Here is a 26,402-nt window from a genome sequence, read left to right on the forward strand (position 1 = left end):
TAAATCTGCTCTGGTATTGTGAGTCACTGTTATTATAACTTTATCTGTAAAACTGTGTGGTGCAGCCTCATCAAGAGCAACCTTGGTATTGCCAGTGGATTCAGCCTTAGGTTTGTGAGGACTGTTAGCATTATCTAATTCACTCTTATCTGCAAGTTCCATTTTGGCCTCATTCAGATCCTCAATTGCATCCAACATTTCTTTAGAGAAGTCTAAGAATGTTTTTACATCCACAGCTTTACAATTCTCTTCAAGTGTCATTTTCATTCCAGAGCATGATTTTGCTGTGGAAGTTTGCTGTACAACAGCCTCCAGTGGCATCCATTGTGGTGGTGCTGAAACAACATTCAGCTCTGAAGTTGGATACAATGATGTTATATCTAAACTGGCATTTGTTACAGATACAGCCTTGTAGCTTGAGCAAGGAAGAGAAGGTGCATTTAAAGTGAGAGTTTCAGTGTTGCTGATCTGTACCAAACTGTTCATCTTATTCTTGCCTTTATCAAGCGAGTCCAGTATAAGACTGAGTGGGCAGTTGTTGTCTGATGAACGGGACTCTTCATTGTAGTTGACTGTTCCAGAGTTTTCAGATAATCTGCCAATTTCGGATATACCTTCTGGAAGCATGCAATCTGAATTGTTGGAATCTGTTAATGAGGTACAGTTACTCTTTTCGCTCTTCTCTGTTTGAGGGTCTACAGCATTACTGCCAAGGCATACACCTAAAAGTTGTGGGAATTCCTTCATGCTTGGTGTACTGGGCACATGGGACATGATGGATCCAGGTGTAAGTGAGTAATCACATAAGGAGATAGGTTGCAAATGTGGAGATGATGGCTTGGAGGCCTGGTAAGGACTTTGTAATAGTTTTGATGACTGGATCTCTCTTAAAAGGTCACAATTCCTTTCCAGTGATGAGCAAGCTTTTGTTCTAGTGGTATGAGCCACACTAAGTGTTGAATCCTGTGATTTTACCTCTAAACATAAAGTATCATCTTTTGCTGTCACAGGCTCAAGGCCTGGGGAACTGTGTCCACTTGTATTTGAAGTAAAAGTTTCACTGTCAATATGTGTGGCAGTGTGTTTCAGTAAGCTTTTCTCTTCCGGGGACACAAGCACAATGTTATCACTTTTATTATCTGTTAGTGAGTCAGAATGATGAACTTCACTGCCTTCAATAACAGAGTCCGGTGTAAGATTGTGTGGACTGTTGTTGTCTGATAAGCTAGACTCTGTGTTGTTATTGGGTGTTCCAGAGATCTCCAGTGGAGGGCTAGAGACAGAGATGCTCATTTCACTCCTCTCACTACCTTCATCTGTGGTTTTCTGCAGTGGTTCTCCAATCTGAGCATCATTTGCCATCATACAGAGAGTGTTGGCTTTTGAAAGAGGGACAGATCCTTGGTCTAAGTCATACTGAAGTGTCCGTGCACTATGTCTCTTCCTCATAGCTGAATTAGAGAATGGAGAGGAAAAGCATATATATTTTTGAGGCAACCCTGGAGTCTTCTCACTGTGCCGTTTTGAATAAATTGGTTTGATGACAGATTTTATAGAGACATTAACATTGGGACTATTGCGACCATTGCCACTTGCGTCATTTTTCTTCCCTTGGAGGTGGAAACCCAGTGATTTTTGTGGTAACTTAGTTTTACAATGATCAGGACTCTTATCATTTTCATCAGCAGACATTTCTTGACATTGGAGGTGGGCTTCGTATTCAGTCTCCCCAGTGTGAAACTTTTCAAATTCTGCCTCCAGATCTTTACTTCTGCTTTTGTCACTGGAGTTCGGTGTCAGGTTGTGTGGAATGCTTATGTCTGTTAAATTATACGCTGCAGTGTTGTGGACATGTCTGTTTTCCACTACACTGTCATGTCCAGCAGCATGTTCTGAAAGTATGTCATCTGATTTGTGTGGATCTCTGGATGAGGTACCATTTTTTCCTTCACACTCCTCTGTTTGGGGGGCTTCACCATCACCATCAGGGCCTACAACAGAAACCTGTGATGTTTCCTCCATGTGTGGTGTACCGGGCACAGACATGGACCCAGCAGTAAGTGACTGATCACATGGAAAGACAACAGGTGATGGAAATAATGAAAGTGGTGTAAGGACCTGGGTAGGGCTCAACACTTCTCTTGATTGAACCTCTGCGGAAATTTCATAGCTTATTATGGGTGGTGGTTCTTGTCTAGAAGTCTTAGCATCACCCAGCTCTTGTCCTGGATCCTGTGTTTCAACATCTGAAGGCAAACTGTTATCTGTTATAGACACAGTCTTGAGGCTTGCACAAGGAGGAGCAATGACATTTAAAGTGAGAGTTTTAGTGTCAGTGATCAGGATCAAACTGTCCTTTTTAGAACTGGTCTCTTCAAGGGATGCTGAAGCACTCTCATCACTTTCATCTTGTTTGTTAGAGTCTAATCTGGTCACCTCATAGGTGTCACCAAGGTCAGCTTCACTTCCTTCATCAACAGAGTCCAATATAAGACTGGGTGTACGGTAGCTGTTTGATGAAGTAGACTCTTCATTGTAGTTGACTGTTACAGAGTTTCCAGATGCGCTGCCAATTCTGAAAACATCATCTGTACCTCCGTCATCTGAATTGCGTGACTCTCTGAATAAAGCAGAGCCACCCTTTTTACTCTTCTCTGTTTGAGGATCTACAGCATTGCTGCCAACACATACACCTGCAACCTGTAGGAATTCCTCCATGCCTGGTGTACTGGGCACAGATATGGATCCTGGTGTAAGTGAGTAATCACACAAGGAGATAGGTTGCAGATGTGGTGATGATGACTTGGGGGCCTGGTAAGGGACTTTGTTGTTGTTTTGGTGTATGGACTTCTCTTAAAAGGTCATAATACCTTTCAGGTGATGAGCAAGCTTTTGATTTAGAGTTGTGGGCCACACTAGGCTTTAGTGTTTGATCCTGTGATTTTACCTCAAAATGTAAAGTAACTTCTGTTGCTGCCAGAAGCTCAGGGCTAGGGCAATGTTGTCCAGATGTATTTAAAGTCATAGCTCTACTGTCATCAATATTTGTGACAGTGTGGTTCAGTGTGTTTTTCTCTTCCGGGGACACAAGAACAATGTCATCACGTGTATTATCTGTGAGTGAATCAGAATGCTGAACTTCATTGACTTCAATAACAGAGTCTGGTGTAAGATTGTGTGGACTGTTGTTGTCTGATAAGCTAGACTCTGTGTTGTTATTGGGTGTTCCAGACCTCTCCAGTGGAGGGCTAGAGACAGAGATGCTCATTTCACTCCTCTCACTACCTTCATCTGTGGTTTTCTGCAGTGGTTCTCCAATCTGAGCATCATTTGCCATCATACGGAGAGTGTTGTCCTTTAAAAGTGATCCTTGGTCTATGTCATACTGAAGTGCCTGTGTGCTGTGGGGATCAGTTTTTCTGCCTTCATCATTGGATTCCAATTTAAAATAGATTCCTGGAACATTATTATCTCCGAAAATACTTTCTGGAGGCATATGTTTTGACTCATCTGGATCACTGGATAAAATGGAGTTGCCTGTTTTATCCTTTTCTTTGGGGGGCTCTATGGGATCACTGGAAGTGTATGCATCTGGAATCTGTGGTGATTTCCCCATACATAGTGTTCTGGGCAGAGAAGTTATTGCAGAGTTGAATGAGTTGTTTCCTGGTAATGGTGCTGATCTAGGAGTTTGCACAACAGTCAGATCTGATCTTTGATCCTTTGATTTAACAGCTGAATGCAAACTGGCACCTGTAGACACATCCTTGGGGCTTGATAAATGGATAATACTTATATTTAAAGAGATGTCTACAATGTCAGCACTCTTTGTCACACTGTTCTTTATAGGACTATCTGTGAATGAATCTGAACTGTCCACTTCAATTATGCTGTCAGGATGTACTTCACTATCTTTGTCCCTAGAGTGCCATGTAGAAGTTTGTTGACTATTGTTGTCTGCAAAACTAGATTCTGACCTGTCATCTGTGAAAGTAGTTTCTGGAGTTAAAACATCTGCATTTTCTGGATCTCTGGGTGAATTAGAGTTGCCCGTTTCACCTCTATCTGCTTGGGTGGCTTCAGGATAACAACCTTGATCTGAATCATACTTAAGTGGACATGTTTTACGTCTTTTTTTCTGTACTCTAGCAGAGAATGGAGAGGAAAAGCATTTATATTTCCGAGGCAACCCTGGAGATTTCTCATGGTACAGTTTTGAATAAGCAGATTCTCTAGAGAAAACCTTTTTCCCTTTTAGATGTACACCCAGTGAGTTTCGTGGATAGTTATGATGTCTATGTGCATCAACAAATGCTATTTGACAGTTGAGGTGGGCCTCACCATCAATCTTGTCTTTACTTCTCTGAACTTCATCAGCAATGTGCAGCTTTTCCATTTCTGCCTCTAAGTCCTCACCTTGACTGGCCTTAAGAAGCTTGCCATGATCAGAAATCCCGCATATGCTGCCAGAAATCTGTTCTCCTAACTGCTTCCCGAGGATTTCCTCAGCACTAAGCCGTTTAGAATTATGATGTTCCAGCTGTAACTGGGTGGCAGAGTATTGAGTCTCTCCAAGACTGTTAAGCTCCATTAACTCTGAACGAGTGAAGTGTCTCAAAGGATTCTGGTCATCCCCAACTGCCTGTCGAGCCAGTGAGCCTTTGAATAACTGCCTACGATATATTTTCTCTTCCACTGTCCCACAAGTGATCAAACGATAGACTTCCACTTCTCTCCTTTGTCCAATTCTGTGTACCCGATCTACTGCCTGGGCATCTGTTGATTGATTCCAGGAAGGTTCCATGATAATGACACGATCAGCAGTTGTGAGATTTAAGCCCTCAGCCCCAACTTGAACTGTGAGCAAAAGGATGCTTTGTGATCCATTCTGGAAGGACTTAAGCAACATCATACGTTGGTGGAGTGCAACAGTTCCATCCATGAACAAAACAGTTCTTTTTCCCCAGTCTGTTTGCATAAGACTGTGCATGGCAATTTTGAGTGTTTTGATATACTGAAAAAACACCAGAATCTTATGTCCTTTAGAAGAAAGTTTCTTCAGCATAGCGATCAATATGGCAAGTTTTCCAGAATGTGTGGTTTGGGATACAGCAGAATTCAAATCATGTCCATCAAACTGTCTGGAGCAACAACAGATCTTCCGCAAATTGTGTAAAAGCAAAAGATTTGAGGGGGCATCAGGTGCCTTATTAACTGACAATTGGTCACGGTAATTGGCTTCCTGCTCAGGGGTAAGCTTGGTCCAGAGCACAAACTCACGTTTGTCTGGCAGCTTGGGCAACTTTTCTTTAGTGCGCCTGAGCCAGACTGGTTTCATTGTCTTTTGGAGACATTCCATCAGTTCCTGAGTCAGGGCCCTTTCATCTGCCCTTGCATCAGCCTCCCGCCCTCGAGTTATTGGGTTCTCAAAGTTCTTCCTGAATGTTTGGTATGTTCCCACCAGGCATGTCTCAGAAATAATAGTCAACAGGTTCCAGAGTTCCTTGAGATTGTTCTGGATTGGAGTGCCAGTAAGAAGAATCCGAAAATGGGCTTGGACCGACAATGCCACTTTGTAGGTCTTTGTCTTTTCATTTTTGAGCCTGTGTGCTTCATCAAATACCACAAAATTCCAGCAATAGGGACTAGAATGCAAATATGACAGTTCTTTTTCATGCCTGACAACTGTGCTGTATGTGGTGATAAGTAACCCTCCATTTCTTTTCACTTTGCTCAGGTTTGTGGCTTGACACTGCTCTGATTGATGGTATTTCAGGCATTTCATCCAAGGGGCCCAGTCCTGTATCTTGCTAACCCAATCATCTAATAAATTTGCAGGCACTACTAACAGTATGCTTGGGATGTTTTTGTTCAGATGAGCAAAATTGGCCAAAAATGAGATGACTTGAATAGATTTTCCAAGACCCATTTCATCTGCTAAAATAACACCCTTTCTACCCTCTCTGTGTGCATTGTGAAAGAACTCAAAACCTTCAACCTGGTATGGATACAGTCTACTTTTGAGACCTTCCATAATTTGTAGCTGTTTCCCAGGAGAGTGTTGAACTTCTTTCCCCATCTTATCCGGTAGATTATGTTGATCATCCATGGTTTCAATTATTCAACAACTGTAGAAACAGAAGGAACATAACAATTACCAATTGAAAGTGGTATGATAATGAATAATTACTGTAATCACAGGCATACTGTAATCACAGCCATTGGTGGGCCAGGACTGAATTTGACCACACTAAGGGCCCTATTTCCAACACAAATCCTGGCGCAAAGTAGATTATTATCCAGACGCAAAGTGTATTCCTATTTTAGTCCATCCGCTTTACTTTTATAAAGTTTTGTGCCCAGGGGTGTGGCAGAAGGTGTGTTCTGGTTGTAGAATTCTGGGGTATTCTTACTGTATTCTGATGTGTTCATATGTTACATCTGTGTGTAGTATACAACAGGGAGAAGTCCATATTATTGTACATAACTGTGCCTTAGGCCTGTGTACCAGCAGGAAGGTCATACAGGCCGATGTTTAGGAACATCCGAGGAACATCAGTGATAACATGGGCCGAGGGAGACAGCATGTCTGCCTATTCGGGCTAGTATCTCCATCTGGCCAGGGCCGGGTTGTGTACACTGGTTGGCACCTGCCACGTTGGCATGATTGACGTTTGTATGTTTTAGTATAACAGGCTTTGTCTTAGGTTTTGACTCGGAGATCGAGGAAGCAACCCAAGGAGCATCTTCTGTCGGAAGGCTCAGCAGCCGCTTCTAATAACAACCACAACTGTTAGACTCTGCACAGTTTTACTGTTTGAGACTTAGCCTGTGTTCTGTTATTCATTGTTGTACCATCTACAATAAATCATCATCTAATCGCCGATCCTGATCCCGCCGTCAAGCTTTATTGACCATCTTCAATACAGACATTAGAACTAAAACACAACGCAACAACCAGAGAATCCAACATTTGGTGCCGTGACCCTTCTCGCAAAAGGAGAAGAAACACGACAACATTTGGTTATCGTGACCCGACCGCAACAGGAGAGGCAAGACGAGAACATCCAACGGGTTCAAAGAGACTTCGGGGGCAGATTTTGGATTTTGAACATCTGTAAGAAGAGTCCATCTTGGCACCCTGATTGACGTGACTGAATCCCAGCTGGAAGCCTGCCAAGAGGGGAAACACTGCTGCACTGCGCACCCTGCATGCAGTGAAGACATTCTGACCAGGTGAAAGCAAAAAATCTTTACTCCTTTATTCTGACCAGGGAAAAAAGAACTTTATCGGGGAAAAGAAAAGTAAAGCTAATTTATTAGATAAATTAGAAATTAAAAGCTGCACATTAATGAGTATTGAAGTTTGTGTCATTAAGTGTTTTGACAAGTAACGTACCTATATCAATGATTGATGAGCTCTAGATGTCATTTGATATAAGAAGTTTTCTGGAAAAAAGTAAAATGTCAAAGTGTACACATATTTTGGGTAATTGGATAGATTCGTGAACTAATTAAAAAAGAAGTAATCGATTAACCACGGACAAGCTTGGGGATTAAATCTTTTCTTTTTTCTGTACTGCCATTACATGTTAAGCTGTGTAAGTTTTATGAAATGAATGCTGTGCGTGTGCCAATGAGAAAATAGGTTCCTACAGTCATTATTTTGCTGAGTGAACTGTGTGGTTGTTTCTCAACGGTCTTTGTTTAGTTTAATGGCCTAGGACTAAACTTAGTGCTACAGTGATACGGAAAGGAGACGAAATCACCAGAGTGGGGTGTTTTGGTTGTGCAGTATTTGAAAAGTGGGATAGGGTTTCCACCTATGTTTTTTTGTTGACTTGGTCAACTGTGAATTTAACGAAAGATCGTTAAAGGTGTGAGTGAGACATTAATTTGTATCATTGTCCAGCCGTTTTGAGAGAAAAGAAACAGTCTGAGTTAAGTGGAACTGACACTGGTGAAATTTATTGTTGTGGCATCATGCTGTGAGTAAAATAACTTACCAAGTGTCAGGTTACGGAGCGAGAGAGATAGAGAGAGAGTGTTTCCTTTTCCCTGGCAGGAGCGTGTGTGTGTGAGTGTGAGTGTGGAAAAAAATTAAAATAAAATAAGAGATAGACAACTTGTGAACAATTGAGAGGCAAACAAATTACTAACCAAATTTTCAAAGTGCAAAGTTGTCACTATATCACTACCACATCACGGGAAAATATAAAAAAATATATTTAAAAGGATCACGTCACTGCACGAAACACATAGTACAATTTAATATTTAATATTAGCACAATCCAGATATGGTTCTTGGTAGGAAAACTAAGTTACAGGCCTTAGCTGAGATACAAGACTATGTGTCAGATTGGATGGCAGTGAAATTACAATTGGGCAAATTTGAAAAAAAAAAATTGGAATTAGAGATCCGAGACAGGATTTGCAGACATGAGACTGAGAGACGTGATTTGGAGGTACAACTGATGGAAGCGGATGTGTTGCCAGAACAGAGTGGAATGAGGCGAAGAGGAGTAGTCTCAGAGGCCCACTCAACGGGGAGGAGCCAACTCCTCCCATACACACCGGCACCTAGTGGGGGCGGGGGTCGCAACCATGGTCGCAACAGGCAACCAAGCACCCGCCTCAATCCGACTCTGCCTGACTTGGACTCAACAGCGCCATATGCCATGGTGGAGACATCTAGAAGTGCAGTGGACATTGATAAAGACAGCTTCATTGGACAGAATGCTGCTGTTATGGGGACCCCACATGGGAAACAGCACCCCACCTGACGAACAGCCAGCAGGTGACACAAAACAAATCATTCTGGCCCCATCAACAGCCACTGCTTTCTACAATCCGCAAAGACAAGGAAGAACGTCTGCAACCAACCATCATCAAACTGCTCCACTCCAGTATGGCTATCCACAGCCACTAGCCATAGCTTCAGTACCTCCTCCTCCCCCATTGTTGTTACCAATGCCACTGGCTACAAGCCCTTACCCACCTCACCCACCTGTCAACTCTTTCCCTACCCCACCACCACCACCCCCACCCCCACCTGTCAACTCTTTACCTCACCCACCCCCACCCCCACCTCCCTCACCCCCACCTGCACCAGTGAATGATGGGGCATCTACATCCAATGCTGCCCAGGGAGCGACTGCTCCGGTAACAAGGCCAAAGACAAAGAAAACCAGGCCAGCGATGGAGGACTGGGATGTCTGGGATGAGTCAGCTGACGAGGCACTCATATGCCCTGTGCGCACAGTAGCCACCACCGACGGCGTGTCTGCTTTACCAACCAGAAGGAACTGACAACACCCTCTATGCTATAGCCTTGCTTGAAGAACACATCAAAATTGAATTCTTGATTGATACTGGTGCTGAACTTAAAGTCTTTTCAGCCGACCTATTGGAGAAACAAAAAATACCTGTGTCAGGTATTTGTCCTGGTTGTCCTGTGCACGTTCTCCAGGTGGATTGAGGCATTCCCTGCACAATCTGGAATTGCACTACACACTGCCAAAGTCCTCGTGAAAGACATCATTCCCCAATGTGGATTGCCATAACATAGTCGGCAGTGAAGGTCCAGGGTGAGAGAAAAGTGGATACATGTGAGCCATGGCAAACTAATAGAACCGCCTGAAACATGACGGCTTGGGTAGGGTACGAATTCTATCTGAGTTTCCGCCGATCTTCTTTTAGGGGTGAGGTGTGAACTAGAGGGGGGAAGATTCACGGGAGACTTTCATTTTGACAGGGAATTTATGACGTCAGGAGAAATGAAAGGTTAGGGATCCGAGAGTAGAATCTTTCTTTGAGAACCCGAACATGCTCAGAGTGTTGTGGTAGTGGACTCTTCTTGACACAAACTCATGTTATGAAAAATTATAGACTTAGATAAGTCTTATAATTGATTTTGATGATTAAATATGTGTAATTACTGATGTAATTACTTAATCTGAGGATACAATTACAATTGCCGATTTTTGAGAATGATTACAGTTAAGCTAGATCAAGAGGGGGGAGTAATCCTGTAGTCCTGGTTCTAGAGGTGGGTTCATGGGGACACCCGTAAGGGAGCTGAACACGCAGCAACGGGTTAACCGGGGACTCACTGGGGGACCAGGATTGGGAGGATGCTACACCCCTATAATAGATTATTATATTTATACTGTTGTTTTCATGACTATCCTTCAACTGATACTGCTCTTTCTTTTCACTCCACATGTACCTATGAGGTTGCCGGGAGCTACAGACAACATCTGGGACAGAGACTTTGCCTTTGAACTGAACTGTTGCTGGCCGGTTTCCTGAACTTCCAAAAGACTTTGTTTTCCTTTTCTTTTAACCCTTTAGGCGCCAGAGGTTTTTTTCCGAAACGATCAATTTTGACATCTTCATTTTAAAAGGCTATATCTTAAAAGTGATAAGAGATAGAGACTTTCTGTAAATTAGAGAAATATTAAGGATGACCCAAAGTTTATGTAGAAATGAAATGTTTATATCAAATTTGCATATTATGACGTCATATGGTGGCGGCCATCTTGGATTATAGAATTGTCATGAAAAGTCGCATGTTTGAATGATAAAATGCACCACTTCTTCCCCCCCAAAATGTCCCTCACCTTCTGTATGCTATATTGCACAATACTGAATGCTCAGGTAAATAGTAAGTAGTGAACAAACTGTGTAAATCATTACTAATAAATGGCAGAAACAAACCAAATGCATGTAGCGGTAGACTGGCCTTTTGCTGTAGAGATTTTCCATTTACTACATACAGTAGGCACTCTGATTCCATGTATGGGGCACATATATATTATTCAGATGACACACAAACACAAGTAGACAAGACCTGTTTAGTTCAAAAGCTCATTTGCCACGGCAAGGCACAGATCAGGAGTGAGATGATGAGACAAGACAAGAGACAATGTTTTTTTCTTTTTGTTGTTTTTTTTTTTTTTTTTTTTTTTTTCTTAGCTGACAAAGACACACACATCACAAGGACATGAACACACAAAAGGAACACATAGTGTATGTCCTAAATGATCAGGGAAATAGATAGCAAATCAACAGTGTAAATCATTACTAATAAATGGCTGACATTTTTTTATTTTTATGTAGCAGGCCTTTTGCTGTAGAGATAATGACTCCCTATCCATACAGGGCCGGCATTCCCATCATCTTGTGATAGACTATGCATGACCTAATGTGTGTGTGTGGGGGAGGGAGAGAGTGTCACCACCTCCACCATCACGAGCAGCAGCCTCAGCGTCTTGCCAGTGGAGAGGCAGCTCGGACTAGGCCTACTGTCATTCTCATTGCGACTCCCCACACTGCCACCACGTTCCCCCTAACTGTCCTATGAGCACCACGTCTAACATACCCAGTGGCATTAGACAAAGGCTCCACGTTACCGTCGCTGCGATTGTGGAGAGGCACACGTTCAGAAGACAGAAGCTAGCGCTATGGATATTAGGCTACCTCCAGCATCGTTCGCCACACCACTAACACCCCGCTAACTTCCCGATGAACACCAACCCGCGGAAACATTATTCCCACCAGTGACATTGGGCAAACGATTCAACGCTTGTGCTTGGTGTAAGCTAAACTATGGAGTAAACTTCACTTTGTCCAGCTGCATCATTGCAAGGCAGGGACGATCTGAAGCCTCACTAAACGAATCACCGTCATTTTCTGAAGGCAGATATTCCCCTTCAGAATCAGGGTCCTTGAATAGAAGACCCAACACTTCATTTCAGGTAAACTTTTTGATGCCATTAGGCGATAATCTAATGCAAATACTGCTGACGTTAACAATGTCGCTCTGATAAAGTAGCTCACACGCACACTAGCTCGGTATTGCACGACTGATTCACTGCAGCTGTAGCCAAAAGTTTTGTTTAAACCATGACTTTTTTTCGACTCAGGGATGACGATGACATGTCAGCCATCTAGTGGAGTGGAGGTCGAAAGCTAAATATGACACCCTATTTGACTAAATCGGCCGTTTTATTCAGTATCAAGATCTTGTCGACTAAAGTCGACTGTGGCGCCTAGAGGGTTAACTCTTAGAATGTGAGATAATCATCAGCAACATAATCAGTTTTTAAGTTTTCTTTCAAGGTGCCTGCACTTCTTTTCTTTTCCTTAAAGTGCCTGAGAGGTAATGCTTGGTTTGTTATCTGTTCTTTAGACCACATCAGACTCCTGTTTATTTGTTTTGTATGATCTATAAAGATCTGTGTTTTTGATTGATCAAGAGGGGGGACTGTAGAATTCTGGGGTATTCTTACTGTATTCTGATGTGTTCATATGTTACATCTGTGTGTAGTATACAACAGGAAGAAGTCCATATTATTGTACACACGTAACATGAGTTTGTGTCAAGAAGAGTCCACTACCACAACACTCTGAGCATGTTCGGGTTCTCAAAGAAAGATTCTACTCTCGGATCTCTAACCTTTCATTGTACGTGTGCACAATTCAAAATTGCTATCTTACACCCTCTAAAATTCATTACGCCACTGACCAAGAGAAACCTGGACAGAAATCCTTGGCAAGTTATTTATGTAAGGGATAATGGCCACCGAGGTGTCCTGTTATACGTAATTAATGGACGAGGACGGAAGGCAAAGAACTCCCCGATTCTTCTCTCTGGGTGATAAATGTTATTTTAAGAGTGCATTATCAACAGTGATTTGCACCCGCCCATATCACCGGGTGCACCGCATTAGGCGTAAGGCGATGTTTGAAGTTGCGCTGTCTACAGAGACCTTGTTTTTTTACAGTGTATTCAGGGGACAGGCAGCTAGCGGATCGTGAAGAGTATGTGACAAAAAATGTTTTAGCTTAGAAACCGCGTAACATCGCTTAGAGCACCTTTAAAATCACCTACCCTAATTATTGCCAATTTGCACTATAGTCACACATTTTTACATATTTCCATGTCCAGCCCTGTATGTGTTTAGCTTGGTTTCTTGATGGCTAGCTCGCTAGCTAGTGGGGGTTTAGCGTAGCAGTCACTTGCTACCGAAGCTGCAGGGGGAGCTATGTCGTGAAAAATGCGAGCCCAAATCAGGCGAAAACCCAGAAACAGCGAAGGAATAACCAGACTTGCATAGGGCTTCTTTAAGACACTGACTCCCCTACTTGGCTCATTCTTGCTATTTATGTTAATTCGAGTATTGCCTTATTTAGTATTATAATCTTCACAGACTCTTACAACAGCAGTGATAAATGGTGTAGTGGCTAAAGCAGATGACTTGTTATCCCAACTTTGTAGGTTTGATTTTCTTATGATGTGAGATTGTCCTCTTGCTTCTCGCTCCCTGCAGGTGAACTATGACACGTAGATTCAATTGTTTTTGACTGATGTCTTGTACCTATGGTCTCTCGATGTAGAGTAACTATATACATAAATATGTATGGTCAAAACCTATTGTTGTGTCTCGTAGGCCTACTCTTACTCAGAGATGAAAAGAAGAGATAGGATGCGAACTCAGGCCGAGACGTAGTGTACTGACGCGCTGCCGTTAAGCCACGAGACAATTGATAACGTTTGTGAGACCCAGACATTCGTCGAGGCTATATATTTTTCCCAACATAGATTTTTAACACAAATAATGGCACATATTAGCCGGCTTCAGTATAATGTTTTATATACTTACAAAAGGTTTAGGTTTTTGCAGATGACAATGCCAGCATTAATCACTCGGTTTAAATTAGAAAAATGTCAACATAGGCTGTGCAGAGAATTTCTAGGGGGTGGGGTATTAAACGTTGCCACTGTTTCCACCAATGATATCTATCGCTGCATCATCAACAACGTTGTTGGAATTACAGTGTTCGAACGTCGGAGGTAGCGATTTGCGAAACAGGTACAATGCTTTCTGGAAACAGGTGTTTTGGTGCAAGTTGCGTCATACCATGGTGGTTGAGCAATGTCGTTGCTAACTTTTCTAGAAACAACCCCCTGGAGGGACGAATGAAACATTACGCACATTCCTGACCGGTTTTGTTCAGAGTTGAAAATGCAACTGTATTTGACTGACAGATGTAGACTGCAAGTGACAGTTGCTTGTTTCTGTGTGGTACGATCTCAATGAAAATAATTAAACGTATGCTATGGTAGACTAGTGGCATCTCATTTCCATGGGAGAGGATGTCTTGCCACTCTGTTTCAAGGGACAAGGGGTAGGGAAAGGGGTAAGAATGAAAAGTGCATTATTCTTATTGCTGGACAAATATGGGATAATATATTTTCCACTGGTGATTATCGGAGAATAAGTCCTAACAGGGCGAACAGGAACCCGACACCAAAGTGGAGGGGTCTTGCTTGGTCCTGAAGGGACTTCATTTTCCAATAATGACCGGCAAACAATACATTATCCTGCCTTTTACACGGCTACTAGCAAAAATGAGTCAAGAAACTGCACACTATGGGTCTTTCAAAATTGTTGTATTAACGTTTTGTGGCTTCCACTAAGGAGACAAATGTTTTGCCACACAAATAGAACTTGACAGTTTCAGGTGTTGCGCCCCCCCAGTCAGATAGATAGATAGATAGATAGATAGATACTTTATTGATCACCAAGGGGAAATTCAATGATAAGGGATATACACTTCAGGCAAAGCTTGCTGGTGGGTTTTCCCGAAGCTTTGGGCTGTATAGGCTTGAATTTCCCCTTGGGTATCAATAAAGTATCTATCTATCTAAAGGGAGGGTGTTTTGTGAGAACACGTCTTGACGCCAGTCGGTAAACAAAGTCACGATACAGCTTCACGTTCAGTTGGTCCAGCAGTTTGGTAGTCTATCGATTCTTGTTGTTAGCAGGGAGATAGCAACATAAAGCCAAATGATCTCACATGGTCATGTAATGTAATGTTTCAGATTAATCATTTCTTTCGCCTGACACATGTACATGTATGTGTATGTAACACAACCCACATCATACATCAGTGTGGTCGATCAAGTTCATTGATGAAATCCCACCATCTGCTGGTCTGGCATGATATTACATCTTAAGTGGAATGCAGTGTACACACCAGCATGATTTCACAAAGCCAAGTCTTGGACCCATATTTTCACAGCTATTTTCAAATAACCATGGTGAATAATTCTAAATTCTATGTGTCCTCAGTTCAATTACTTGAATATTGAACATTCAATTTAATGAATATCTGTCTTTTCAAGTTTCAAGTGAAAAGTAACTGACTTCATTAGGCATTGCCAAACGGGTGATGATACAACACAATTATGATATTTGGGCCACGGTATATTATAATTTCTGATATAGTTAGCATTACAATTTAATTCTGCCATACATTGTGATTTATATTTTACATCTGGTACGATACAGGAATCTCCAAAGATCTTCCAACAACCTTGGTATATTTGTTCTCAACTAAAACCTTTCCAATTTCTACTGCGAGGAAAGAGAAGAATGAGGTTTCAAATCATCTTATAGACTTCAAAATGTCCACAGAGCACTGCTATTAGAGCTGAGGTATGGGTATATATCAAAATAAAAGAAATAGATATTTACAGCGCTGTCTAAAAAAAAAATAATTTAATAATGGAGTGGCGTGAATGCGGGACTATTGACTGGACGGACCAACTTCTGACTTGAATTGAACGTAGCCCCATGCAGACACACACATACGCACGCAGGACCACTTTGCGGGTGTCTCTCTTTCTCTCAGCAGGATTTGTCACTGTTGAAGTCAAATTATGCTAGGTGCTTCTACTGTACATCAACTGCCAACTGACAGGAAAGGAAAACAAAAGTCAGGAACTGTCAGGAACTTAGAGTGGCCATGAGACGCCAGGGAACATGAATGTGTTCTCCATTTGAGGAACGTTCGATTGCGGACGTGAACAGACAGCTACAGACATATAGGCCTACTTTCACTTTCTAGACTACGCATTCATTACATGAAAGCTGCTTTATAGCAAAACAGCGATCGAATGTTACCAAATTTATCATGACATGTGTGGTCACAAACACTCCTATTAGAAAATCAAAACTAGTTAGTGAGGACTATATAAGTGTTGTTGTCATTGATGCCTGTAATAAGGAATATGCTTAACATCAAGGACTTTGTTCTTAATCGATTTTGGTTTGTAAAATGCATGCCCCCAACGGTATTAATCCCCCCTAAACTGTATTAATCCCCCCTATGTGAAGCACTGAAGGGGGGAATTCCTCCCCATTTTGAAAAATGTTTTTAAGCCCTGACATATTGCGATACTACATGGTAAAGATTTTGTCTCACACCTGTAGACTTCATAGTATGGGCTAAGCTGTTTTGAATGGTGAAACATTATGCACTATCACTCTTCGGATCTGCACGATTCACACACAAGTTACCCAAACTCACATGAAAAAAGTGGGAGGCGCCGAAGAGCAAAGTGATAATAAACCGCATTGGTAGTCAGCAAGCAATGAATTTACCTTTGTTATATATAGCCTAAATTTACACATTCTTCCAACTGCACTTTTTTTCATTTTACATTTCAGGTACACTATGCAAGTTCAGGTATTTTTGGCGACTGTAGAGCTCCCTCTAGAGTTGCATTTATATTTTACTCTGGCTTTGTAAATAGCTAACTTTTTGGGACTTGTCCCCCCTGTACACCATATAAATGCTTTTGTTGTAGAGGTGAAGGAGTAATATCAGGCAATATCTCCAAAGAGCTATATATCTATTGACAAGGTAATGTTTTACGATTCTCGCAAGATTTGTCAGGCCACCGTTCTTAGAAGTTGCATGGCTGGTATTCTCGGTAGCGACTCGCTACAACCAGTGCCGGTTCAGACCTCCATGGGGCCCTAAGCAAAATCCTGCTAAGGGGCCCTCCAACCTGAACTCTGAGGGCCAAATTGTAACCATTTTTTTAACAGTCGCATCTGACAGTGCTCCCAATACAATCATCCCACCCCATTTTGGATGTCTACGGAATCACATTCACAGCTATAAATGCCCAGTTTTAGGGTCTGGGCTGCTTCCTTTTGATGCTTGCTGTACATATTCCATTACAAAAAATAACCATTTACTTCTTTTAAAAATGTATGAGAAGAGTGAAATCACTGATTAGTTTAGACAGGTCCTGTGTTTCTGCTGAAAAACTGAAAAACTTTATAGTTTCATCCCGAGCTGCACGTTATTATGAACGCATTTAAAGATGCGTAAATGTAGCCAGTCGCCTGCATTTAAAAAACGGAATATGCGATTATATTTCAAAACTTTGCGATGTACTGTGACTGGGAAAGGCTGGCAAGCAAGCAGATCAGGGGATTCACTGCCCTGTTAGGTAGGCCTATAAGCTAGTACAGCAACACGCGCTGGAGAGATATAGGCTACTGTATGTTGACATCAACATAACACAAGTTTCCCAGACTGTTGTTCCCGCTGTTCATTCTCGTGAAGTTTCTTCTTCCGTTTCTCATGCCCTGAATGGTAATTCGGTTTCCTGTTCATCTTCTTAATGTTGCCTATGAGACACTGTCGGTATAACTGTATACCTGTCTGTCACTAGCTTGACTGAAGGGGAGACGGGGGAGGGGGCCTTCATTTACTTGCAGGGCCCTACGCAACTTGCGTAGTGTGCATATATAGGAGAACCGGCCCTGGCTATGTCTATGCTGTATCGCTATGCTAGGTGAATGATTTGCCTATTAAAAATTTGCTTACCTTCGGAATGGTTATAATAAGGTAGAAAATAGTATTCCTTTAATGTTTGCAGACGTTTCTAGTTCCATTAACCACAACCACTTTCAATTTCACAACTGACGTGATCCCCTCCCGTCACTGATTGGCCTGCGATCCTGGTGGCTAAGGGAAATGTAAACGTATTGAGAAGAGCCAGGCTAGTATCTCAGTGAAATAAAAATTAGCAGAAATACTAGGCGGGTGGGGTCAGGCGAATGTATTGTTCCTATATAATCATACGTCAATCTTAACCAGTCTCATTGTGAAATAGCATACAAAATTGACTGATATAAAACATGTGCATACCATAAGTTATATGGTGTCCTGGTCCTCAGTGGAAGTGTAGACAACAGCTTGATCTTTCTCAGGACCGGAAAGTTGCAGAGAAGCTGTAATGACAATTGTACATTTATGTGTAAATGTTCAAAAATTACAGGATCCAGGGCTTAAAATTCAGGTCAAATCAGAAAATCGGCATAATTTATGCATTTCTTGACCCAAATAGTCTCAGAAACAATGTATTATGCAGCACTATGGGCAAAACCATTAAAAAGTTAATTTTCAGCTTGGCTGTCGGCAGCCATATTATATAGGGCTCTTAATAAATTTCCCCACATTTTTGGGGCACCCCGGCTATTTTTTTTCTTTTACCTTTATAGGTGACAGTCACAGAACTGCTATACATGACCCAACTATGTTGCAAATGGTGTGACACACCCAATCTAAGCTAGTTCAGAATGAATTAAAAAGGTAGAGCTAGTTCTGAATACCAGCATTGCCAAGCCTTTTCTTTTTTAAAGTCTCTGCAGCTAATGTAGGCCTACTTAAATTTTATTTATCTGCAACATTATGTTGTATAATTACAGTTTTGCACAATAAATGTTCTCAAAACTACATACTGCGCTTCTTTCTTTCTTTTTTTAAAAATACATTTAGCAGTTTGGCTTTCCTTAGGGTCTATGTAACAAGTTCTGAAATGGTTATACTATCATTTTTACTGTATATCACAATATATATCATTATCGCAAGAAGCTGTATATCGGACAGGGTTTCCCTCAGCACTTTGCAGTCAAGGCGGCCGCCTTGGTCAAAACAAGCCTGCCGCCTTAACTACGTCTGCCGCCTTAAAAAAAAAAACTTTGTCCTGTTTTCTCCCTTTCATTCCAAATCGTGACCAACGCCAATCTCCCTTCTCCGCAGAAGGCATTAAATAAGAAGAAACGTGTCATGAATCGAAAAATAATCAGATTTTATAATCTTTACATATGTAATATGCCTCCGAATCAGAGCTAGTGAGCGGACTGGACTGAGGTGAAGTTAGTTTGATATTTGATATTCGGATATTCAATTTTATTTTAATGCATGACCGGTTTCACCCTTAGGTTTGCAGACAATGTACAAACAGATGACCTGTCTACTTGCTCCCAGCCAGAACCTACTTAGGGACTCATCGTCTATATAAAAGTACCTTCTGAATTACCTTCATAGTCATTTTTTGTCAATAGACACCTTTTTTTTTTGACATCATGTGACCTAGTGACTCCAAACCAATGCAGAATAGTTATCCTTTATGGGACTCATCAGACACACTGTATTTTTTATAGTCACTGTATGCACACTGTATTTTATATGAATATTTTGAGAAAGAAAATGCATTATTTCATAGAATATTTTAAAGAAAAGAAATAGACACAGACTTTTTTTCAATACCTCCCAAGCCATATGACCTAGTGACTCCAAACCAATGCAGAATAGTTATCCTACAGTATATGGGACTCATCAGACACACCTCTTTTTATAGCGACTGTATGCATGCTGTATTTTATATGAATATTTTAAAGAAAATACATTATTTCCCATACGGAATTGTCTCCTTTTTTTCAATACCTCCCAACTCATGTGACCTAGGGACTCCAAACCAATGCAGAATAGTTATTTTATATGCAACTCATCAGACACATCTTTTTTTATAGCGACTGTATACACGCTGTATTTTATATGAATTTTTTAAAGAAAATACATTATTTCATATAAGAAACAGATTCCTTTTTTCAATACCTCCCAAGCCATATGTCCTAGTGACTCCAAACCAATGCAGAATAGTTATCCTCCTATATGGGACTCATCAGACACACCTCTTTCTATAACCATTGATTGCACACTCTATTTTATATTAATATTTTAAAGAAAATACATTGTTTCCTATAAGGAATGGTCTCCTTTTTCAATACCCCCCCCAAGGGAAGTGACGTAGGGACACCAAACCAATGCAGAATATCCTTTATGGGACTAATCAGACACACCTCAAATTAATATAATTTTTGCACATACTATTTTATAGTACCCATTTGTTTCCTATGGAAACATTCTATAAATATTCAGTTTTTCTTTCTCAATACCTTCCATATTATAGTAGATGCCAAATAATTTTTCATATTGAGGTGTGTCTGATAAGTACCCCATAGCAGAACCCTCATATGGCAGCTATTGAGCAAAAAGCTGTTATTTCCATAGGAAATAAATGTGATTCTTTAAAAAAATACTATTTTTAATTGAATTAAATGTATATTTTAAAACTATTAAATATAAGAGTTCATGCAAAATATTATTTCACATTGACGTGTGTCTGAATAGTATCACATAGCAGAACAGTTCTATGTTGATCTGTGATGTCTAGGACCCAGTATATTGAAGGTATTGAGCACAAAGCAGCTTCCATAGGAAACAAATTGATTTTCTTTAAGAAATTCATATAAAATAGTATGTGCAAAAATCATATTAATTTGAGGTGTCTGATTAGTCCCATATAGGATAACTATTCTGCATTGGTTTGGAATAATAGGATAATTATTCTATATTGGTTTGGAGTCCCTAGGTCACACGGCTTATTGAAAAAAAAAATGATGGCAAACAATGTATTTTCCATTGATGGTGTGTCAACAGTCCCACATAGGTATTTGCATTGGTTTTAAAATATTCATATAAAATAATGTATTTTTTCTTTTAAAATATTAGTATAAAATACAGTGACTATGACTATAAAAAGAGGTGTGTCTGATGAGTCCCATATAGGATAACTATTTTGCATTGATTTGGAATCACTAGGTCACATGGCTTGGGAGGTATTGAAAAAAAGGAGTCTGTTTCTTATATGAAATAATGTATTTTCTTTAAAAAAATCATATAAAATACAGCGTGCATACAGTGGCTATAAAAAGAGGTGTGTCTGATGAGTCCCATATAGGATAACTATTCTGCATTTGTTTGGAGTCACTAGGTCACATGATGTCAAAGCTATTGACAAAAAAGACTATGAAAGTAATTCAGAAGGTACTTTATAGACGGTCCCTAAATAGGTCGGCTGGGAGCAAGTAGACAGGTCATCTGTTTGTACATTGTCTGCAAACACGTGGTGAAACCGGCCGCATTAAAAAAAAAATGAATATCTGTCCAATATCCGAATATCAAATAGTGAGCGGAGCTGAGCGGTGCAAATATCTCGCTCCTCGTTCTCAAGAACCAGTCAAATCGCAAACAGCCACAGCTCCGTTTAATTGTCAGGTGTGATGAAATGCGTTCATATTCCACTTTTTATGTCATAAACTTTGCAGGTTTAGTGGTAGGGTTGTCGAATGATCAAGTTGTTGCTTCAATTTGTGTTTTAATTTAAGCGACGCACCGATGCTGGGTTCATCCGTTTGGTGCAAGTTTAAAATATTTAGCCAACTGCGTGATTTGTCATTTTCGTTCTTTTGGCAATTAATCCCGACTGATCCCTTTAGTTAACGTTGCCAAGCTTGTTTGTTGTTGCACTATAAGTGTTGCAGTCTTTTAAAATAAATGTTCTGAGTGAAATATATTGCCGTTGCTCTTAGTTCTTTGGGACCGGGGAGCTAAATTGACCTGATGCGAATTTGACCGGAGAAGAGTCTAATCGGACGCGCAAGACTGACAATAGACGGGCCTAGGCCCGTCCAGGCCCATCCGTGCCTACGCGTATGCTTTCTAAATTATTTAGCTAACTCCGCCCCCATCAACGAACTTAAGCTATATGGCCATAGGCGTGCATAAATAGACACTAGGTGGTGCTAAAGCACAAGGAAGTTTGCCCTTTATCAACGAAAATGCCCTTTTGAAACTTGTTTTTTTAAATTTATTTATTTTTTATTAATATTATTAATATTTTACTGAGGTCGGTTTTGAAATGATCTTTTGAAAACCTGAGCCATTAAAAACGACTGAAACAATGCCCCGAAATGAGCCACCTCCTTGCGCACACCCGATCAGCCTATCTCTCTTTCTTCCTTTGTCACGTGAAATCGCGCGGTCGCGCGAAGGGCACGTCAGATGCGCAGCACCATAGCAGTTCAGTAAGCGTCTTCAGATAGCAGGCATGGTCGCTGACAGGCTGCTTCTCCCGTGCCCCATCAGCCAGGTAACATACAGATCAAGCAAAATCTTACAGTTTGCCCTCTAAGCCCAACATGTAATAATTTTGTTGTAAAATGTCTCATTCAGCACCAAACAAGCATTTTTGCCGACTCGTCACCTGATAAACTAGTTAGATAAAGCTAGATAAAGTTTTACGCTGTAGCCCAAATCAATGACAGATAACGTGACGACCACATACAAATAATTCTGGTAGATTTTGCAAATTTATGTGTTAAGAAGAACGTTTTCTGTTGTATATGTTTTGTTAGGCAACATGTATTAACACATTCATTTGTGACAGAAGAAACGGGAAGTTCCCCATTACCTGTGAAAAATGCCCATCTGCATTCATGTAATGACAACAGTCAGTAGCCCACTATAACTCCTTCTCGTACTGTTTGGTCTCTTTATTGTCTTACAGATCAAGTAAAATCGTACAGTTTGCCCTCTAAGCCCAACGTGTAATCATTTTGTTGTGCAGTAAAATGTCTTATACAGCATCAAACAACTAAGCATTTTTAGCCGACTGGTCACCTGATAAAGTTTTACGCTGTAAAATGACAGATAATGTCAAATCTATGTGTTAAGACGAACGTTTTCTGTTGTATAGGTTTTGTTAGGCAACAAACATTAACACATTTTGGTCTCTTTATTGTCTTAATTGTATATTGATTTACTAATTGCAGCACAAGTCAAATTTCATTCAACTATGTGCATGTAATTTCTTTTTATAATTAAGTGTTCCATGTGCGCTTAAAAAGTGCCCCCCCTCCCTCCTGAGCACCTGCCCCCCAAAATGTCTGTGCACGCCACTGTATATGTAGCCTAGAAATCTAGACGCGCCCCTAGCAGGGCTAGTCTAGCAACTCTCCGTTGGCTTGTGAGCTCCAGAAATCGAAACTTAATCAGGGCATTGAAATCGTGTATAGAGTCGTTTGGTGGGCTTAACATAATGATTGATGGCAGAGTTGCAACGGTTTGGCTTGAATTCCCTGCGACTTGAAAACAAATATCCTATTGCGTCCTATTGCGTGCAGAGGGAATTTGAAAAACAACTGATTATCCCGCCCCTCGGACTGAGCTGCGAACGGTGAGTGCCCAGACCCTACATTTTAATGTGGGTCTGGCTCGCCAGGCTACTGTATATGGCCAATATCTTTGAAATTTAACGGTCTTGGTTTTATTAGAAAGACAGTTGCGCATGCCTCAGACTCGTGGTGTGAGCGGTATGGGAGTGAAACAGAGCGGCCACTCCGGCCTCTAAATTAAAAAGCGCTCTGCGCTCAAATTCCATCCATATTACATAAAACTATAAAATGATCTAAACTTCATTCACTCTCGGTGTACAGATCAGGACAGACTTGCGGAACAGGCTGCAGGTCAACAGTCTGACAGCCTGCATGAAGATAGGCATTAATGGTCCAGTAGTAAAACAGTGCAATTACCAAAAGGCTCTTGAAATAATCTTTTTAAAGCCAAGGAGGATGGCTTTTTAACAATGCTGTCAGCTCTGCCATAAGTAGTGACTGATCACATTTGCACATTTTGTTGTTTTGCACTTTCTTTTGCACTTGTTCTAGTAAAATTGCACAAATTACACAAATATTTTGAAATGTATAATGTAGTGTTTTATTAATATTAGTAATATTATTTATAATGTAGTGTTTAATAAATAATTGTTAAATATACAGAGTCCCCCCCCCCGGGACCTACGACCTACCCCCTTGACTAACACATTTCCTGCGGGAAACCCTGTATCGCAATATGGATTTTAGGTCATATCGCCCATCCCTATCTGGAAGTATATTTACTGAAAACAATGTTGACATGTTTAATACTTATTTCCCCCACTGTATTTTGTGAATGATCTGAAGACACTGTTTGGTTTTGAGCACAGGAGAATGGGGTTCAGTGTTTTAGCAACTGTGAAAAACTGTAACATGAAACTCATGATCGATTTCTTTCAACATTCCAAATGTCTTTGCAAAAAAAGATTATAGATCAGTTTCCTGCAAGACTGCTTTCTTTTACATCGAAAAATTACATTAATGAAATAACAAAATAACTTTGAAAAACAACAATATAACTTACTTCACAAAATCAGCAGCCGCTGTAGAATGGAGGTGCTTGATCTTCTTGAAAACTTCTTAAAAACGTGTAAAATGGCAGAAAGGACTAACCTCAGACTTCCTGTAAAAGCCTGCACACCAAAAACAGGAGGGGAAGGTAAACAAAGGAAATTCAAGTAAATTATCTCCACATTAATTCACATTGAGGGCCAAAGTATGCTACCCTAAAGATTTCAGATTTTCTTAAATTGACTGTTATGACATTGCTTAAGCCAGTGGATCTCAAGTGGTGTGCCGAAGCGCAATGGTGTGTCATGAGGCAAAGTGAGGTGTACCGTGTACATTTTTAGGAACCCAACGTGTTTCTTTACAGGCTTTTAAAATAGGAGTAGGCCTAAAGGGAAAAATTAAGCCTATGCAGGTATATTTTGGGTATAGCCTAAATTTGATTAGTGTATAACTCATTTGCATATTCAAATTCATTTTCAAAGAAACTTGTAATACAAAAAAATTACTTTTCATGGATAATTTTATTGTATAATAAAGTTTTATTTTGATAGGAGTAAAGGGAAACAGCCCCATTGGCGTGTAGGGCTACTGTTGTCTGGCCTTACTGGCACACATCTTGGATTGATGAGAATTAAACATATTTCCTCAACTAGGATTTCTTAGGACTTTTAGTATGTTGTTCTGGACACCTCATAGAAATGATCAATGCTGAAAAAACATATTTTACAATTAGTTCTATTTTTGGCTCCAAAAGGAGTTCCTTTGCCTGGACTATGATAACCTAATTAAATGCTTGGCGGGCTGGATTAAAGTGCGCAGTAAAAAAACACATTGGGTTCTACAGGGACCCGGTTGGTTGTTGCACCTAGTGAATCAGCACGTTACTGTAAAGAAGTAAGGTTACTTATGCGTGTGTTAAAATAGTTGTTATTGGGCAAACAAGATATTCAGTGTGAATATGAAAGAGCAGCAGAATATAACCGAAGATGTTGTTACAACACAGTTAACGCTCCACGGGGGGGACACGGTCGTGCAAGCCAAGCCCATTGCCCTGTTAGTATTCATGTGGAAAGGATTGGCTAAGCATTATTTTCTGGTGTTCGAACAGTTTCCTTTTTTTTATCTTTGTTCTTGCATTGCATCCCTACTTTCAAACTAGCCTAGTTAGTTTGCTTAAAACAGAAGTGGTGTGTCGTGAGGTTTTCTCAGAGTAGTCATAGGCTATGTGTCCTGCCACAAAGTTTGGAACACTGGCCTAGGCTATTTCTGTTAAATTAAGTTTAAACGTTTTGGGTTTCCCTTTTTTGTGCATCTTCATGTCGAAGCCTCGATTCATTTCGTTAAAAATTCGAAACAAGAGCAACCAACAACCAAGCAACCAAGCTTGACATGTATCGAACCTAAATTGTAGGGATAACTTAATTTTAGTCTTACCTTTCTCTCAGATGGATGCTAACCTCCGTTTGATATGATGACAGGTGAGAATACAAAAAAGTAGGCTACGTCGCTCATTTATGATGGCCCCGTTTGTTACAAGCAGCCTTTGTGGGCGTTGAAGGATTAGTAGGCTACCAATTGGCCAAATTCAAAAAAAGCAACTTGCTTGCCTGAAAGCACGGGAAATGGAATGGAAACTGAAAGCAAACTAAATTAAGAGGGAACGTAAACTAGTATAGTCAGATTATTGCAATTTTGTTAAAATGGTAATCGATGTTTTGTTCTACAGCCAAACCCCTTTGTTGGGAGGAATTGCTGGTGCACTTAGAATGAGGCACAAAGCCTACAAAAAAAAAAACATCTGGTTGGGGTCTTTACTAGATAGGCTACCAGACGAATCTCAGAGTGTGAGTGCATTTGAATTCTGATATGGGTCTGATATTAGCCAGATCATTCATTGCCACTGAATTCTGTCTCTCTACTCAAATTGAAATTCCAATCTAACAACAAAGTTTGAAATGAGCATAACACCTTTTTGCAAGTATGATATTTTTCTACAGATGTCATAATCACACAAAGCCAAATAGGCTCCCAAGCCTGCATATAAACTAGGCCAATGTTTAACTTTGAGTCAGCAAAGCAGTTTGGGATTTCCCTGCCTTGCCACATACCGTAACAGCATGCCCAAAACATGCCCATTTGAACATCTTTGCCTGATGTTCTCGAGTGGAAGTGTAGGGGATT

General features: G+C 40.6%; 1 protein-coding gene across 1 annotated transcript; it reads right to left on the reverse strand.

Annotated features, from left to right (window-relative positions):
- Positions 1 to 2,745: 2,745 nt before the first annotated feature.
- On the reverse strand, positions 2,746 to 25,833 carry LOC125312407 (DNA excision repair protein ERCC-6-like). The gene is made up of 4 exons (XM_048270933.1): positions 25,656 to 25,833; positions 24,235 to 24,343; positions 18,019 to 18,101; positions 2,746 to 6,128 (listed from the first exon to the last, which is right to left on the reverse strand). The coding sequence occupies exon 4, from the start codon at positions 6,107 to 6,109 to the stop codon at positions 2,765 to 2,767; it is 3,345 nt and encodes a 1,114-aa protein (XP_048126890.1). The 5' UTR covers positions 6,110 to 6,128; positions 18,019 to 18,101; positions 24,235 to 24,343; positions 25,656 to 25,833; the 3' UTR covers positions 2,746 to 2,764.
- Between the last annotated feature and the right edge of the window lie 569 nt (positions 25,834 to 26,402).

This window comes from Alosa alosa, chromosome 19 (genome assembly GCF_017589495.1).
Source record: "Alosa alosa isolate M-15738 ecotype Scorff River chromosome 19, AALO_Geno_1.1, whole genome shotgun sequence".
Lineage (NCBI taxonomy): Eukaryota > Metazoa > Chordata > Actinopteri > Clupeiformes > Clupeidae > Alosa > Alosa alosa.